The 17,718-nt window shown below is 41.0% G+C and overlaps 3 protein-coding genes across 7 annotated transcripts; 1 reads left to right on the plus strand and 2 right to left on the minus strand.

Annotated features, from left to right (window-relative positions):
* Positions 1 to 518: 518 nt before the first annotated feature.
* Positions 519 to 9,930, minus strand: tshba (thyroid stimulating hormone subunit beta a). Of its 3 annotated transcripts, XM_088390021.1 has the most exons (8): positions 9,148 to 9,930; positions 8,325 to 8,940; positions 6,667 to 6,798; positions 6,387 to 6,469; positions 3,366 to 3,723; positions 1,729 to 1,860; positions 1,474 to 1,665; positions 519 to 921 (listed from the first exon to the last, which is right to left on the minus strand). In XM_088390021.1, the coding sequence occupies exons 7-8, from the start codon at positions 1,633 to 1,635 to the stop codon at positions 652 to 654; spliced, it is 432 nt and encodes a 143-aa protein (XP_088246147.1). In that variant the 5' UTR covers positions 1,636 to 1,665; positions 1,729 to 1,860; positions 3,366 to 3,723; positions 6,387 to 6,469; positions 6,667 to 6,798; positions 8,325 to 8,940; positions 9,148 to 9,930; the 3' UTR covers positions 519 to 651. The 3 variants fall into 3 exon arrangements, with proteins under 3 accessions (XP_088246147.1, XP_088246149.1, XP_088246148.1); XM_088390023.1 differs by lacking the exon at positions 1,729 to 1,860; XM_088390022.1 differs by lacking the exon at positions 9,148 to 9,930 and having other exon boundaries at positions 8,325 to 9,141.
* On the plus strand, positions 755 to 10,071 carry slc5a8l (solute carrier family 5 member 8, like). 2 transcript variants are annotated; one of them, XM_088390006.1, is made up of 15 exons: positions 755 to 973; positions 4,676 to 4,741; positions 4,916 to 4,967; positions 5,363 to 5,430; positions 5,506 to 5,660; positions 5,938 to 6,078; positions 6,171 to 6,300; positions 6,375 to 6,463; positions 6,690 to 6,802; positions 8,014 to 8,081; positions 8,161 to 8,247; positions 8,344 to 8,537; positions 8,787 to 8,896; positions 8,990 to 9,075; positions 9,176 to 10,070. In XM_088390006.1, the coding sequence occupies exons 1-15, from the start codon at positions 902 to 904 to the stop codon at positions 9,287 to 9,289; spliced, it is 1,545 nt and encodes a 514-aa protein (XP_088246132.1). In that variant the 5' UTR covers positions 755 to 901; the 3' UTR covers positions 9,290 to 10,070. The 2 variants fall into 2 exon arrangements, with proteins under 2 accessions (XP_088246132.1, XP_088246131.1); XM_088390005.1 differs by lacking the exon at positions 755 to 973 and adding an exon at positions 2,958 to 3,730 and having other exon boundaries at positions 9,176 to 10,071.
* sycp1 (synaptonemal complex protein 1) lies at positions 10,041 to 17,574 on the minus strand. Of its 2 annotated transcripts, XM_088390003.1 has the most exons (36): positions 17,485 to 17,574; positions 17,261 to 17,328; positions 17,031 to 17,126; positions 16,809 to 16,881; positions 16,685 to 16,725; positions 16,286 to 16,450; positions 16,147 to 16,214; positions 15,995 to 16,068; positions 15,856 to 15,914; positions 15,717 to 15,783; positions 15,562 to 15,635; positions 15,387 to 15,495; positions 14,842 to 14,936; positions 14,519 to 14,703; positions 14,369 to 14,436; positions 14,217 to 14,278; positions 14,014 to 14,130; positions 13,819 to 13,911; positions 13,632 to 13,735; positions 13,422 to 13,539; positions 13,263 to 13,333; positions 12,914 to 12,995; positions 12,750 to 12,812; positions 12,618 to 12,677; positions 12,487 to 12,549; positions 12,312 to 12,407; positions 12,129 to 12,227; positions 11,961 to 12,053; positions 11,805 to 11,870; positions 11,644 to 11,730; positions 11,471 to 11,560; positions 11,280 to 11,333; positions 11,134 to 11,205; positions 10,958 to 11,059; positions 10,770 to 10,835; positions 10,041 to 10,677 (listed from the first exon to the last, which is right to left on the minus strand). In XM_088390003.1, exons 3-36 carry the CDS (start codon positions 17,124 to 17,126, stop codon positions 10,546 to 10,548), a joined length of 2,964 nt encoding a protein of 987 aa, XP_088246129.1. In that variant the 5' UTR covers positions 17,261 to 17,328; positions 17,485 to 17,574; the 3' UTR covers positions 10,041 to 10,545. The 2 variants fall into 2 exon arrangements, with proteins under 2 accessions (XP_088246129.1, XP_088246130.1); XM_088390004.1 differs by lacking the exon at positions 17,485 to 17,574 and having other exon boundaries at positions 17,261 to 17,473.
* Positions 17,575 to 17,718: the final 144 nt, after the last annotated feature.

Below are 17,718 nucleotides of genomic sequence, written 5' to 3' on the forward strand. Positions count from 1 at the left end.
TATGAAAGCAAAAACAAGTTTATGACATTTCTGAGTCCTGACACAATATAATGTTTCAAGGTTAAGAATGTGTGGAGTGGTGAATAAGAGCTCAGTTACAATTGAAATTTTATCGTAGTATTTCTTTGTCCTTCTTCTGTTATTTATGGAGGGGAAGACTTACTGTCATTAAGAAACTGTCTTTCGAAGATTTGCGTTACGTCAATGCCATAAGAATGACAACTGAGGAACTTCTTTATCCTTATTCTGTGAGTTTGAAATTTGACACACTTGTTAACATGCTTCTTTTGTGGTATGTTAAATTTAGAAGATATTCACACAACAGGGACTTTTCTTTCAATCTTAGTCAACAATTCCAATCCATCTTATGTTTTGGCGACACTGTCGTTGAAGAAATACAGGGGCCTTCATTCCTCAACCCATAACAAGGGCTTCTTCATGTGTCAAGGCAAATCTAGTCTCTGAAGTGACATTGCAGGTATAACTAGTAGCAAAGAGCAAAACAGGATGTGATTAAGTCAAGGGCAGCTTAGTTGAAAAGCTATTTAGAGGCTTTAATCAAGAGCATGGAATCTACCCACACACATTTGCATACATGCGAGATAAACCAGGTCAGTGACTCCGAGATGGCAAACAAGGCAACAAGTGAATTCAGGAGAGCATGAAGTCGTCTGGGTATGGGTACATATGTCGAACCGGTTTGGTGCATGCGATACCGCCCATGTCAGCCCTGTGGGCACACTCATCCGTATCCGTCCTGCAGGCTCCGCAGTGGCAGCTGAGCGCTACCGGGTAGGTGAAGGCGGCGCTGGCCGCTCCGGGACATCCTGGCAGCTGGATCGTGCGGTACTCTACCCTGTCGTAGGTGCAGCCTCTTTGGATCAGGAAGCGCGAGCCAAATATGTCTCTGATGTTGCTGTCCTGCTCACCGTACACAAGCAGCACAGGGTTGGTGTACATACATAACAGTTTGGTATGTATCTGTTTCCTAATCATTGTGAGAACCCATGAACATGATTAGTGTCTTCACAAAAGCGAATATCACGATTAAAGGTCATTTGTTACCTTTGTAAATTGTTTGTGCTCTGGAGCACGCGCTTAAATTGACAGTGGCTGTGCAAAGTATGTGTGGCTTCAGGCACAGGGCGTAAATAACATGGAAGAATTCACACAACCAGAAAAACGTGTAGCTGCATGCTTATCACTTAGGGTAAGCACGCAGGAGGAGCTGAAAGAGCAGTAACGACGCAGTGAACGATGCTCCTCTCATTTGAAAATACAAAACTTTATGATATCCAGTCATGCATGGACCTCAGTTAAGTGTTTGTGAGATTATTGGGGTGCAAATATGGATTAAGGTGCAAACCATACATTTTTCCGAACTACATTTTTTGAATTTGTATCCAATAAAGCACGACTGAATGGGATGCAAGATGGTAGACGTTGTGGATGTCGAGCATGTACGGTACGCACCCTGGAGTAGCAAAATCCCATGCAGATGGTGGTGTTGATGGCCACGCAGAAGTCGCACTCGGGTTTCTCCACGTACAAGGTGTAATCGCTGGCTATGCACATCGGTGCTGCCGGGATGAAGAGCAGCAAGAGGAGGCAGCAGGCCAACACGGCGGCATTCATCTTCAGCCCAGGTCCGAGTCACGGCGACACCTAGCAAAGGATGACAATATTAAAGTCAGTTAATACGTTTTCTTTTTCTTGCTTTTGCCTCACCTGCTTGAGCGAAACCTGGCGATGCTGTTGCAAAGAATCCTTGGTGCACTTATATGCTGAATGCACTCTACATAATGTATTGTCCCCTGTCTTGTCTCTCTTTGAGCTCCAATCTATGATCAAATGGAACCACTAAGGAGAGAAAGGCCATTACGCTGATGACATGAATGAATTATTTTCCACCAGTTACCAGGTCAAAATGATCTCCACCAGTTTCTGTGTGTGTTGACCAGAACTGTGCCATGAGAGACCATCATACATTTTGATCAAACTTGTCGGAAAATGATCATTTATTTATGAGAAATAATGTACCTTTATTTAGGTAGAGTATTCACGTAAATTGACATCAGACATTTTCGTTTGGTAATGTGCCGTGACATTTTTCCAAAAAGCAAAGTAAAGGTTGGTAAGCACTCCGCTCGAGGCCCTCGTGCTCCTCGTTTGTGCTGCAAGGATTGGAAATAGCCTCTCAAATATTAAACCAAGTTTCAAAACTTTTTCCAAAGATGTTCTAATCTGTCTCTCATTTGTGTAAACATTAAACCAGGAAAAAGTGTCCCTCACACTTTTCTGCCAATACTCTTGTCAGTAAAACTGTATTGCCAACGGTCCACAAAGTTGTCACACTCTTAAATGTGTTATCTGATCTCAGGAGCAACACCAACAGGTATTACAAACTTCCTGTACTCTATAAAATCAAAGATAATGCATATCTGGCCTTTTGTTCTTCAGGATATGTGAGGCACGTGATGATTTTAAAATTCTATTTTCATTCCGGTAGGATTTATTTGGAACAGATTAGATATAACTACAATGAGCCAAAAAAAAGCCAGTCCTCTTACACGGTCAGTGAGCAAATATTTACATGCACTAGTTGAGGTTAATGTTGACAATTTACTGAACCTGATAAGATAACTGAATAACTTCATGAATTCCAGTTGAATGAAATCACCCAGAAAATGACGTTATTGTGCACAGCAGGAGTGCACAATGTGTGACGCCGTGCAATTTGTTCTAGGTACACAAAGTCATCTTTATCTTGACCACATTTCACCTGCCAAGTGAAAAAAAACGCTTCACTGTGTTTAATTTGAGTATTACAAATGACCGGTGGCTATATTAAATAATATGTGATTGTCTGCCAAATTCATCTTATTGATGCAGCTGCCTCCTAAGATAAGCGGTACTGTAAAAGTAGCAACAGGAGTTGCTCATTTATGAGAAATGTTACAACAAGGGTGTGTATCTCTTGTTTGACTTCAAAACAACAGCAGCAGCAGCCGATAAACCACGAGGTCAACGCTGTATTTGTTGCTTCTGTTTTTTTTGTTTGTTTTGTTTTTTTAATCGCACGAGATGACAGCTGACAGCTGACCAAAGCCCCAGGCTGTCCTTGATAGATTATTAACAAAGTGAAATAATCTTTATGGTCTTCAGGTAAACTCCTGCAGATTGCGAGGCAGAGGAGGGTCAGTGTGAATCACGGTCGGTGATTCCACGGTATGAGTATTTGTCTTCAGCTCGGAAAAGATTTTCTCTCTCTCTCTATCACTTTTTTTCTGATCTCAGTGTTTGCACGAGTGGATCATTTTGAAGTATTCAATTTTCAAGAGTCAAGCACAAGGCCTAGTCCGCACCTGAACTCAGCATGGTTGGCACAGGTGGTGAGGTTGCGACGTTCTCCGTGTGGGACTATGTGGTGTTTGCGGTCATGATTGTGAGCGCCGCTGGAGTCGGGCTCTTCCAGGCCTTCCGAGGACGCAAGGAGAACAGCAGTGAGGAGTTCTTTCTGGGCGGACGGCAAATGACGGCGGTACCCGTGGCCATGTCGCTCACAGCCAGCTTCATGTCCGGCGTCACCGTCATTGGCACGCCGGCCGAGGCGTACTCGTACGGAACGTCCTTCTGGCTCTTTGGCATCAGCTACGTCATCATGTCGGTCATCACTGCTGAGATTTTTGTGCCCCTCTTTTACCGGCTGGGGATCACCAGTGCCTATGAAGTAAGATGACGATGAATGAGTATAGTTAAAATGCAAAATCGATTTTTACAAAATATAATAGTTTAGATTTTTAAAATGATTTTTGCTTTTTTATTGTAACATCAAAAAATCCATTTTTATTTTCTAAACCTTCACATTCTAGATTGTCTGCACAATGCGCAGTTTGTGAAAACAATTGTGTTCACATTTTTTCTTCTAGAGGGGCACTTTGAGTAACGAGTTCAATACATGCAGTGAGTGTGCTCATAAATCACTTCCAATTGGTGATTAGAAAGTATTCCGCTCTTGGCATAAAAGTCATATTTTTTTAGTTGGGCGTGTTTGACGCGCTATGCCCTACTCAGCATTTTTGCCTCGTCCCACAACGCATCTGAAAATGTGGTTACAAAAGTGGATTTTAGACTGACAAAAAGCAGGACCATTATGAGGTGCAGGCAATCTATTGCGATTTTGGTACATCCGAATGAGATGCGCATGTCATATATTTCATTCATAAATACGACACCAATCCCTCTGAATTAATCATTGAATGGATGCGTTCTATCTTAAAGAACAATGTACTGTTGAGAACAGTTTGAATTGCATGTCATTAAGTCCAAAGTACATACAGAGTAGATTAGCGTGTTGTATGTTAAATGGGATGGCCGAGCGAGTGTGCTGTGGTGTGGTGTGGCTCTCATTTCTATATGCTATGACAGGGATGACTGAGGAGGACTTAAAGGCAATTTTCACTCCTCATAATCAGAGTTGCATCACATTTATCCTTTTCATACGCAAAGAATATTATGGGAAATTGCTACCTTGTACAAAAAATTGAGTAGAATGAAACTCACTTGACTCAAATTGTATGAGCCAATCCAATAAAAAATTCAACATTTATCAGGATGTCAAAAAGAAGGACTACCATCTGAGATTTGAACTTGCATGATTCCCTTTCACTTCTAGTACCTGGAGATGCGCTTCAACCGGCTCATTCGCATACTTGGGACTTTGATGTACACCATGCAGACGGTTGGTAACACAACACACCTTAGCGGCCATGCGCCTTTTCAACAACACCTGGCCTTGTTTTCCCTCTTGGCTTGATGGAAAATGAAACATCTTTCCATTTGCCATGAATATGAATGGCAAGATTGCTCTGCTCCGTTTCCAATCCAATCGACTAATGGCGAGCTCTCGTAACAGATCCTGTACACCGGTTTGGTCATCTACGCACCGGCTCTCGCTATGAATCAAAGTAAGTCACAAAAGGATACAAATTCCAATCTCCAGTGAGTAACATTTCATCTGAGTGCATGTTATCTTACAGACTCCTACTCACTTGTTAAAGGGACTGTTTTGACTCTTGTTCTAGCGGCAAACCTAGACAAACAGTATGAATTCGAGACAAAACAAAGCCAGATAGTGGCTGCAGCAAAATCCAGAATGCGGATGGTATGGAACTTCAATCGTTAACAAAATACCTGATATACTGTATGTGATGGAGGTAACTGTAGAACAGCAAGCAGGAAGGTTTTCAGTCTTAACAACAAACTGAAATGCAGTGAACTCATGAATTGAACTATAAAAAAAAAAATGCTTAGTTGCTCATGGGAAAATGTTGACAGCCACTTCATGTTTCTTTCTGATTAGTCACTGGAATGGATCTGTGGGGAGTGCTGGTGGCTACGGGGATAGTGTGCATCATCTACTGCACTTTGGTCGGTAAAACACCCTCACATGCTTCCATGTTTTTACAGCTACTCTAAATAGATCTGTGTTGGTGTCGTCTTCAGGGTGGCCTGAAAGCCGTCATTTGGACCGACGTGCTACAAATGGTGATCATGCTGGCCGGTTTTGTGGCCGTAATAGCGAGAGGGGCCGTGCTTCAGGGAGGCCTGGACAAGATTTGGGAAGATGCCAGTCAAGGGGGTAGACTCCAGACATTTGAGTAAGGATGGCCGACTAGAGTATCATTCTTGTAAAAATGCGTTAGCTATTTAAGAATCCAAGAATACAGGGAGTGCTCGGTTGACTCATTTTCATTCTAAGACATTATGAGGCTACAAATATACATGAGACCAAGAGAAATCATTTCCAAAGCTTTTCCACCACTAATGTGGACATCCACCGGTACAACTTAATTCCAGCAGGGAAACAAAATTGAATCCTGTATACTAGAAATATTTTCCACCTCTAAGCTGTCCTTTATTTTGGGCCCGACTCAGCTTTGACCCTGATCCTCTGAAGCGACATACTTTCTGGAGTATCACTATAGGTGGTAGCTTGACATGGATGTCAGTCTACTCCATAAACCAATCCCAAGTGCAGCGCTACATCTCATGCAAAACACTGCGCCATGCCAAGATGTGAGCTTTCTTGCACTTTTTCCCACACCATTTTGAATATTATTGGGGAGTCTTCATGACCTGACTGACAGCTCCTCTCTCTTCCCACTCAGGTCCTTGTATGTGAACATGGTGGGCTTGTGCGTGACCCTCAGTCTGGCTATGTTGTCCGGCCTCGCCATGTTCTCCATTTACAAGAATTGCGACCCGTTCACCAATGGCGATGTCGGTTCCACAGACCAGGTAGACGCAAGTTTGCAACCTGGCCATCGCGCAGGCTCCTATGCATTGAAGAAGATGGTCTTTCCAAAAAACAGTTGCTGCCCTACCTGGTCATGGACATCTTGGCCGTCTACCCCGGAATCCCTGGTTTGTTTGTGGCTGCTGCGTACAGTGGGACCCTGAGGTGAGGCTAAAGATACAGAAATGCATTCATTTAGAGTCGGCTGTGCCCAAGCACAAAAAGGTGAAGGACGCAAGGGCCACTTGGAGATGATTCAATTGTAATTCATTCAAATCAATCCATCAGTTAGCAAAAAAGAAAATTGCTATTGGGATAGTCTATATATGCTGCTGAACAAATAATTACCACTAAAAGGATATTCCTACATGATGCTTGTATGTTTTCTCAGCACTGTATCTTCCAGCATCAATGCCCTTGTTGCCGTCACTGTGGAAGACTTCATTCGGCCCATGTTCAAAAACCTCTCAGTGAAGCAGACGACCTGGATCAACATGGGTCTGAGTAAGTAACCCAGAAGAAAAAAAAAAAAAAACCAATCACTGAATAAATTCTCTCTTGTACAGGGTGTTTCCTAAGCTGTGTCGCTTTACCAAAAGTGATTTCTTAGTAACTGGCAAGGGTAGCAAGGTACAACTGGGTTTTGCTTGACTGGTGAAATGGTTTTTGCCTTGTCAGGATGTTGACGTGTCATAACCAATGTTATCGCTTTTTGCAAATTATTGACTGATAATGACATTTGATGCAAAGGAGAAAGTGTTTTGTGTCTTAGCGGTTGATAAGAATGAATGATAGGATAACTCAGGCTTTGAGAATCATCCGTCCAGAATTACTTGATTGAATTTGGCAAGAACTAGAGCACCATTTTGATGTACGCTGTGTGTAAGTGCCCACTTGTGACCATTTGAATCAAGTCTTCACTTCTTTTGTGCTGAGATTTTTGCTACAAACAATTAGCATGAACAACTATCAGTAAATACAAGTTGGTTCATATCTTGAAATGTAAGTTCAGATAAAGTGACAAACTTATGAAACACAACGTGGCAGAACAAGTTCATGAACTGGATGGTTCCGTAATAGAACTTATATAACTTCGATGTTTTAGCAAATGGCTCAGCTTCAGACAAAACGGTGAGCAAAGATCGGTTGTCACCCGAGACCTGGGAATTGGGATGTGGCCACTGCCAATGTAAAAGTACTTTTTTTTTTCCTAGAACACGAGGCCTGACATGGTCGGGCGTGTCTCTATCTGGATTATGCCAACACTAGGCAATTTTATAGACCAGGAAACAAAGACAAAAAAACTGCCATTGAAGCAGTAACCTAATCATTGTGATCATCTGACGGACGTGTTTCTTTTACAACCAAGTACTTTTGTTGCTAGTTGTCCATTTCTGAAAATGTGTCCTTCTGCACTTTGTATCACTATTATGAAACCTTTTATTACAAAATGAAAATCTCCCGCTCTGACCGAACATTCAAAGTCTCCGTAAACATCCACCAAATAAAAAAGTCACTGGAGTGCTTGGAAAATTTGCGACATGTTGGCCACAGTGAGAAGGCTCTTTTGGCTCAACCACCAGTTTTCATTCGTAACAACAACAAAAGAACAAGCACAAAAAATGCTTGATTTAAACAACAGTGTAACAAGCAGATTTATCTTGTTAAGTGCGAATGAATGTTGGACACATTTGAACTCTATTTTTCGCCATTAGGTGTGTTTTTTGGTGCTCTGTGCATTGGGATGGCAGGAGTGGCTTCACAGTTGGGAAGCGTTCTGCAGGTAATTTGGACAGGCACTCAGACACTGACAGCTTACGTACGTTCTACAGCAAAATGTCCTGATAGCTTTGTGTTCACAGGCAGCTCTCTCCATATTTGGGATGCTGAGCGGCCCACTTCTGGGGCTGTATCTATTAGGCATGCTTTTTCGCACAGCCAACTCAATTGTGAGCAGCACTAAAACACACACCGACACGCAGCTGCGACCGCACCTCATGGGAAGCGAGAAAGAATATTTCAGCACCTGCTTGTTGATTTTGCAGGGAGGCCTCGTCGGAATGTTCCTCGGCCTCGTGTTGACACTCTGGGTGGGGATCGGGGGCCAGATCTACCCGCCGACAGCAGCCAAGACAAACCCTCTGCCGGTCACCACTGCGGGTTGCAACAGCACACTCCAGTACAACACGACCACAGCAAGTCCCTGGACCACTTCAGTCAGCCACACAACGCAACCCAAGTGAGAACATACCAGACAACGAGCATTCCTGTCATTCGAATACAAAGAGAAGTTGAGTTACTAAGTAAATCTTAACACACTTGGATGAGACCTGACAGACACAAATCTTCAGTTTAAGAGAGGTGTATAATTATGAGCAAAGACGACATTTGTTCTACCAAACTTTGAGTTTTATTTTGAGGGTCCAGCCTCCAAGATGACTGGCCCTCTGACAAATTGAGTTTGTACATACGTATGTGTGTGTATCAGTGTTAGGCCCCCTTTGGCAGACTTCTGGTATTCTCTGTCCTACCTCTACATCGCTTTCCTCGGTACATTGACAACCATCGTGATCGGCATGTTGGTGAGCGTACTCACAGGTGAGGACCACCCATCCATCGCCATATCGGCATACGCATGACACCTTGCGACACAAAAAGACAACGCAATAAATTCCTTCATGTTGTTTGTAGGTGGGTGCAAGCAAGAAAAGCTGAACTCCCAACTATTTGTGAGGAAAGGTGACTTGGTGTGTTTCAGCTGCAGCAGTAAATCACAGGTAGACGTTTTTTTCTTTTTTTTTCAAAATCAGAACGCTCGAAAAGAAAACTTCAAGACGAGGTTGTCTTACCTCCCTTTTCATTGCCCTTTCACGACAGGCCTCAGGAAAAACAGACAAGGGTGCGGCAAACAGCTACTTGGAAGCAGACAAGTCAGGATTTGTACATTGTGACCCGACAAGTGGCGATTTCATTCAAGCGACTAAACTTTAAGAATGTATTAAGAGTTTGTACCCCTGACATGTTTTTAACTAATACTGAAGTTTAGTTTTGCATACATTTATGTGTTATACATCATCACTTAAGTCAAAGGTTAGGTTTTGCACTGTAAAACGTGTATTATAGCAGAAAGAAATGATACTGCCCAAGAATGTCTGTCTGTGAAATGTACAGTCGACTCCTGCTATTTTGGGGGGGAAGGACTTAGCCTGGGAAGTCACACCCACTGAGTCTGGAGATGACGTTATTCACCGCGGCTAGGCGTGTCTCAAAATAAACAGACAAATCAAATTTGTTTACGAGCCTTTGTGAACAACGTCACTCTTCCAAGTTACATGGCTTAACTCAATTAAATACTGTTAACTCAACGCACACTGAGCCCTCAACAGACCCAATTGCTGGGTTGGGTCACTTACGTACTTGTATTCTTGAAACTGCTTCAGTGGTGCCTAATACTGTACATGTAAAATGACCTGCAATATACTGATTCACTGTTTGACTTGTGCTCAGAAAACAGATGCACAATACTGTATTGATGACATTGCCATGTTTCATTTCTTTGATTACAGCTGTTGCTGATGCTTATCTAAATTTCACTTTCACAATTATTATGTTAAATCCATGTTTGGTTAGTCACATACATATGACTGAAATTTTTTTCATCACATGTATACCTTGGATTTTATAGGAATGGTTCATTCTTTGTTAAAAAGTTGCTTCAATTCAAATGCTCAGCAAATAAATGTTTTATATTTAAGCTCATTTTTACTGTGAACCTCATGCATTTACAACATCAATAGGACCAAATTCCAATTTTTTTTAAACACAATGTAGTGTTCAGTTAACATTTCATTGACAATACACTGTCAAACTGTGAAAATGTTACATCATAGCAATAACTATTAAGGTACCAAAATACAACAACAATGTGACTCTGAGGTACCAACTACTATGACTAGTAACAAGTAGTCGTGTGTAGTAGTATTACACTAGCAAATTGGGACAACTACAGTATAAATCACTGAATAACAAACTTTTTTTGACTACACAAAACAATGACTTTTTTACTAACAAGTTATAATTACTGCTACAGCACTATTGTACTATGCTTAGTGCATACTATGACTAGAAGTACAAAACCATACCTCTTCCTACAACTCTCTGACTACTGTTTTGACCATATTCCCACCACCAAAGATAGATGCCTTTCAACGTAAGAATAGAAAACTCAACTGCATCCACGGCACTGCTTATATGAAATTGTTTGCATGAGACCTTTTCTTTTTCTCACTGCTATTGACAGCCATCCAGCCAGCATCACGAATCCTCTTGACGGCCGCTAACTTTAGAGAGGTTCCTGGTGGCTTAACAGTAGTGGGGCTCTGGAGGTGGAATAAAGGAATACAGCAAGATGGTTTATAAAATAATATGAATTCATTCATTCATTAGTAAAGATGCAAATTGTTCACATTACCTTTTGGAATGGGTTGCATTTAGCGACTGGAACAGAGAAGTGGGTTGCTGGGACGTTTTTGAAAGTCTGCCAAAACCAAAAAGTCAAGCCAAGTCAAGTCAAGACAAGTCAAGTTTATACAGCCCTAAATCACAGGCAAATGACATTTGCCGTGACCTACTGCTGTTATTGGACACATTATAGCTCACCAAAACGTTGTTTGGATCAGAGCCGTCGGACTGCAGCTCGATGGCTCCCTTCCCCCAAATCCCTGGCTTTGTAGCACTAGGAGGCGTTCTTATTCTGTAGGTCTGTAAAACAGTCTCAATACATCAGCATGCGGCCAAGTCCAACTTTCAGTTTGTCCAAATATGAAATCAATTACTTTGATTTTGTCTTCTTTGCCAGCCCGCTTTGTCCTTTTTATCGGGGAAGCAATTTCTTTACAGCGAAGTTCCTTGAGCATAAATTGAGAGTTTACTTACTCTTGGTAAATGATCCCCATTCACTGCAGAGCAAAGAGGTTTCTACCTTGATCTTTGGGGGCCTTTCACCTGACATCCTCATGGGTCCAAAGCCAGATTCCTAACACAAATGTTATGTTAGTATTCCCCAATAAAATAAAAGCGAATCACTGTGATATTTAAAGAGTAAAAATGCAGAAGTAACGGACTGGTTTAGGCTTCTTTGCTTCTACAAAGTATCCAGTGGTTTCTACACACCTCGGCGAAGTCAAACACGTTCATCTTTGAAGACCTACTTCTTGGTGTTTGGACATGACTCTCTCCTTCATTTGTGTTGAAGGACTTTGCCTAGAAGGAGTAGTTGTAGTATAAGAGGTGATGGCTGTTCTTGTACTACTATTTGTCCCATGTATGCGTGCGTGCGTGCATACCGTGCTGTTCTTATCTTGGGACAGCTGAGATGATTTCAGCAACGGCAATTCTTTCTTCTGGTCACTTAACTTCTTCTGAAAGTTATCCTAACAGCAAAGAACACAAAAGTTTGTCAAGTAATTATACAAATAAAAAGAAAAAGAAATGAATAGTACAACACCTTGTCAGTCGTCAACTGCTTCTTCAGTTGACTGTTTTCGGTCTTCAGCCTGGTTACGTCAAGCTCCTATTTAAGACAATTGAAACAATAAATCTTCAGCTGGAACTAACTTTTTGAGATTTGTAGTGTGACTGATGTAGCTTGAGTCTTCAGTACCGCTGCCATTCTGAAGCTAACTGCCATCGTCTCACGCTTCTTCATCTCGTCCAGCTCGGCATCTTTTTCTTTGACCGTGCGCTCATATTTGCTCTAGGGTGGACAAAATGAACAGGCAAGGGTGAGCAAGGGTCATTTTTGGCCAGCAAAGCGCACTTTGTGTTTTACCATCAGTGCGACAGTATCTGCCGTCTTGATTTGACACTTGAGTTCCACGTCCTCTTTGCTCTTGATGGCCTCAGCTGCTGTTGCTTGGAGCTCTTGCATCTGTGAGGAAAGCCAGTTCTTCAATCACTTAAAGAGCCCAAATAGTTTATTATAAAAAATAAATTCATTGTCAAGCTGTGCTACAATTATAGATTTATCATGAAGCTCTTTGAGCAGCTCCTGATGCTTATCCTCAAGCTCTTTTTTCTGGTTCCGGGATTCCTCATCCAGACTGCTCATCTAACAAAAAAGGAAAATGACTTGAATTAAACAGGCTTCTTCAAATTTGTTTTACTAAACAAGAGGTACACAACCAGACCTTGTTTTCAAGGTGACTATATTTCACAAGCTCTTTTGTGATCTGTGACTTGAGTTTTTTAATCTGAAATACACAAGACGTTGAGAAGTTAAATTGTGCAATGGCTGAACAAACTCAAGTGTCTTGCAAACCTCTTTCTGGTATTCCCCTGCTTTAAGGTGGGATCCAATTTTCTTACTGAGGTGAGAGCACTAAGACAAAAAAAACAGTCATGTTAGTTTCTAAAGTGAGAAAACAAATAGCCCATATTTAGTTGTCATCACCTTTCCTTCTGCGGCTTTGAGCTGTCTTTCTGTTTGCGTAACCTTCTTCTGCAAATGCTCACACTACACAAAGGCATGACAATGAGAGGCACATTCCAATCAGTAAAAATAAAAAAAAGCAAACAAAAAAAAAAGCTACTAAGCATTGAGTTGAAGTTGCTTACGCTGTCTTCCATTTTTTTCTGCAACGTTTCAATTTCTTCACACTGTCTTTGGTGTAGGCTCTGAATAGTACATATTTCCGCTCTATAAAATATACACACAACAACTAAATAACTCAAGCGATGTAGCACCTCTAAATTCAAACACAAAATCCAGAAATTGTCCAACATTATTGGGGAAAATATTCTTGGAAAAATGCATCGCATACTGTAATTTTACAGCCTATCGCTTTTGCTGGAGTTGTCGAATAGGCTATGCCTATTATATTGTATGGCTTTTATTTTAATTAGATTGACTAAAAGTATATCTTAGTTGTACAATGCCTGGTGCATCTATAAAACAGAAACTCACCTTAAACGTTGGTTTTCCTCTTCCAGCTTCTGAATTTCCTTTGAGAGCTTCACTGCCTTCTTCTCGCTCACCTACCCATCAAATTCACTTATAATTATTTTATTAATTTGACAAGTTTACATATAGTTGAGTGACTTAAACAATGGGAAATACCCAAACCTTCATGTCTGCCTCAATGGCTTTCACATCAGAGGACTTGTTTTCAAATTTCTGCTCAACAGACTTTTTTTCCAAATGAACCTCATTGAAGTCGGACAGCAGCTCTTCGTACTTGGCTCTGGAAAGCGGCACAGTACGGCTGGCTCATGCGCAATGCAATGGATGGTATGATACAATAGGACGGAGGCCCTTTACTATGGAGCAACTCACTGATGCTCTGTGAGTTCTTTCTTGAGTTGCACTATCTCAAAGCTGTATGTCTCTGTTTTCTTCACTTCATTAAAGAACTTTTCCTCTAGCTCCTGAACTTTTCTCTGTGGAACAGTATAAAAAACACATCAGTGAGGAGAGCAACCGTGTTTGCTTTCTTACAATTTCCACAGGTGATGTAAAAAACCTCAGTGATGTTGTGCTCTTCCATGAAAACTTCTGACTTTTCACAAACTTTCTTGAGGTTTTCGTTTTCTGCACGGATTATCTCTGCCTCATCCTGGTATATACGTACATGTATAAAAAAACAGATGTCTGGTCATTGCGGGGTTCCAAAAAGACTTTGTGTCCATTCCGAAATGACTGCGTGTGTGTGCATCACCATGACGAGCTTGACTTCTATAGTTTTTGCTGAAAGCTCAGCTTGGAGATTGTTCACTGTGATCTCAAGTACATCAGCTTTTCCCTTCACAATCTCCAGTGAGTTCACGTTTGTTTCCTGTGAAGACAAACATAGAGCTTATTGTTTTAAATTACAGTAACAAATGAAATATAGTAAGGCGCTGTAAAACATGACAGTCTCACCAATTCACTCTGGAGGATGGTGATTTGCTCATCTATTCTCTCCTTTTCTTCTACCATTTCTTCTGTTAGAGTAAAAAAGTTGGTTTGACTCCATTTTTTTTTTAATATAAATTGAGCACTGAATTTATAAGATTCCTTTCATTAAGACTCACCTAAAGCTTGGTTACTCCTTTCAAGTTCTTTGTTTTTAGCCATTAGTTTTTCCTCGCAATCCTTTGACCTGAAACAGTCATTCCAAGACCATAATGACCAGAGGAATCGCCATTGGTGGTTCCTACCTGTGAATTCTCAAGAGTGTGTACCTTTGTTCCTCAAAGGCTAATGAATTCTGCAGCTCCACAAGGGTTCTCTGAACTTGCTCGACCTTCTCGGCTTGTTCATTTTTAACTCGATGAACCTCCTGCAAGCTTAAATCTTTGCTCTGGAGGATCTGTGCATGTTCTTCTTTGCTCCGTCTCAGCATGGCACCCATGACTTCCCGGCTTGTCTTTGAAGGAGGAAACGTGTTTCAGCTAAAGCAGACAACCCACAGCTGCGTCCCGTTTGAAGGCCACTTGGACACTTTTATGATGTCGAGTATGCAGATCAAGCAGACACGGACGGAAAGAGCAGCAACAGAAATCACCTCGCTTTCTTTATAGCGCTGCTCTGCTGAGTGCAGTTTTTCGAGAAGGGAGTCTTGTGCCATTTTTGAGCTTCTAAGATCTTTACATTGTTGAACTGTAAAAGTACAAAACATGTTGAGAATTACATATAAATTGAACATTTTGAGGGGGTCATATGCACAATTTCGTTACAATTAAAAATGAATTTTCACTCTTTTCCCCCCAATCTGAACCTGAGTGGTGTTTTCTTACTGGACTTCTGTGCTCGCCACAGCTTGTCTATAACTAACACCTTGTTCAAACATATGCAGGACTGTGGGTGTAATCTGCTCATATTTTCTGGTCCCAGTAAGGATTCTAGCTGTGCTGTACTCCTCTCGGAATGCAATAAATCAGGCCTTAATGATGTAATTTCACACTTGGTGGGTGGGCAGGCACTTAGACGCCCAAATATTTGAAACAAGCCATTAAAGTCAATACTCCATAATAAGTCTCATTTAATGAGAACATAATTAACTGGATGATGATAAATGTGAGGTGTTTCATTTTTTGACATTGTTCTTACTTTTGGCCTCTTCAAGTTGTCTGCACTGATTTTGAGTGTCATGGAGGTCACGCTGGACTTTCTCTAGTTCACTTTCTTTATCCTGAAGTTTGGCTATAAGCGTTGCCACCTGTGGAACCAGCAAGTCTTTTAGCAGTGCGTGTTAGAAAGGCAGATTCATCTTCTACTTACTGACCTCTTTCTCTTTTAGGGTGCATTCTTGATGATACGTTTCTTTTAGCGCTTCCATTTTTTGCAAATTCTCTTTGACTGTGAACACAAACGAGATGAGAATTTTTTTAGGAAATGAAAATGCAGGAAAAAAAAGAGTAAAAATGTAAAAGAACAAACCAGATTGCATCTTTTCCCGCTCAGCTTCGGCTTGACCACGAAGGAGTTCAAATGCTGCAATCACTTTCTGAGGACATGAATTATTAATTGACTGACTGCACATTACACACTTTAGGCCTCTGTATTATAAATATTTCACCTGAACACGTTCACGGTTTTCCATTAGAAGGTGCTGTGTTTCTGCTCGCTCCGATTCAACTACAATACACAGAAATGTGTGTCACTTTTCAACACATCGATGAGGCTGCAAGATGTGCAACAAAGCTAGACACACTCACACAATTGCATTTTGTCTGCTGACCGCTCCAAAGTTTCTTTCAGCAAATTACACAAGTCGCGGGTTGCATTGTGTCTGAATCAAAGCATTGATTATTCAGGACCAATACTGTACATGGAAATTGCTGCGCAAACAAAAAGTAAATAAACATACTTGTTCTGCCAATCCTCATTTTCACTCATCTGCTCCTCAAGCTTGGTGCTGAGACTTTCATTTTGAAACTATAAAGCACAAATACACAATGTGAAGTCAAAGAAATACAAGCATAGTATTTGTCTTGAAAGGCACACACCTGCAATTCCTGAATAGCATTGCGCTGAGTTTCGATTGTCCGTTTGTTCTCCTGAAGTTTCCTCTCGCTTTGTGCAGCGTCAGAGTCCACTTTGACTTTCCAGAATTTGATTTTCTCCACTTCATCAAACATTTTAGAACAAAGCTGTCCAGGAGAACAGTTGCTCTGTGGAACATTGACAATGGCAGGAAGCTATTTATATTATTTACCCAGCGCTGCCCCAAGGATTTTGGTGCCCCTCAATGAAGTTTTTATATGTATTCATTTAAAGTCAAATCTAAAGTTAATAATCTTACTCAAAACAACGACGCAGATTCATAGACAATCATTAAACAAAAGAATCAAAAGTGAGCTGCAGTGTTAACATAGCCTAAGAGGTTGACTGTTTATTTATGTTACCTCTTCTTTCTCTGCTGGGGCCACTGTCATCTTCACGCAATCTTTCAAGGACAGACAATAGCACATAACGTTGAAGCTGGGTGCAGCGCTTCTTTTAGTTGCGTGTTTTCTTGGTAGACATTACCTGGTGTGGTTGGTTGAGTTGGGGCGGCAGCACTTTTATTGCTTTGGTCTTTAACAAAATATTTACTGGGACCCTAAAGAAACATATTTTGATAAACCAAGCTGTACAAAATATTTTGTGTCGCCAAATGTACGGACCAAGTAAAATAGCAGAAAAAGGAGCACTAGTAATGTTGGGAGACAGGGGAAAAAAAATACTTAACTAATTTGACTTTGCACTTACGAGCTCAGCTCTGTTGTCAACAATTTCTTGGGGTTTAACGGCAGACACCCTTGGTGGCACCAATAGTCTGAAGTTGAAACGTCCGTCTTTCTCCATCTAGGAATCAAGTACAACTTGACTGAATGACTGCATCAAACTTGTCATGTACAATTTATATGTATGCATATGTAAAAAAAACAAAAAGACTGAAAATGCTTATTTTTGGTCATGTTTCATGAGTGCTCGCTCACCTTTGAGTTTGACAAATGCACTGACAGTAGAGTTGTTACGTGGCTTGCCCTTGTCAAAGTAACTGACGCTGATGTTGACAATAAATTAGTTGTTAAATTAAGAAAATGAAAGAGGGAGAGAGCGTTAAAGGTTTAGCCCCAGGTTCAACTTCGCCGCATGTTCGCTCAGATAACTGTCCAAAACAACAATAAGAAAAAGCATATAGCGAATGCCACTTTCTTACCTGCAAACGTAGGAGTACTACCTGTTCAACGGAAGCGCCTGTGTGCGAATAATTTACAAAATGGCGACGTCACAATAACGTCTCATTTAAAAATAAAAAGAATAAAATAAAAAAGAAATTAAAGACTAGAGCACTATTTGTTTAACTTATAAATGAGTTAATTCAAAACTGTATAAAAAGTAAGAAGTAATTCGTTAAAATAAGCAATTCATAAAAATAAGTAATTTATCAACC

Source organism: Syngnathus floridae, chromosome 11 (assembly GCF_059516105.1).
Source record: "Syngnathus floridae isolate MCC-2025c chromosome 11, RoL_Sflo_1.0, whole genome shotgun sequence".
NCBI classification, from domain to species: Eukaryota; Metazoa; Chordata; class Actinopteri; order Syngnathiformes; family Syngnathidae; genus Syngnathus; species Syngnathus floridae.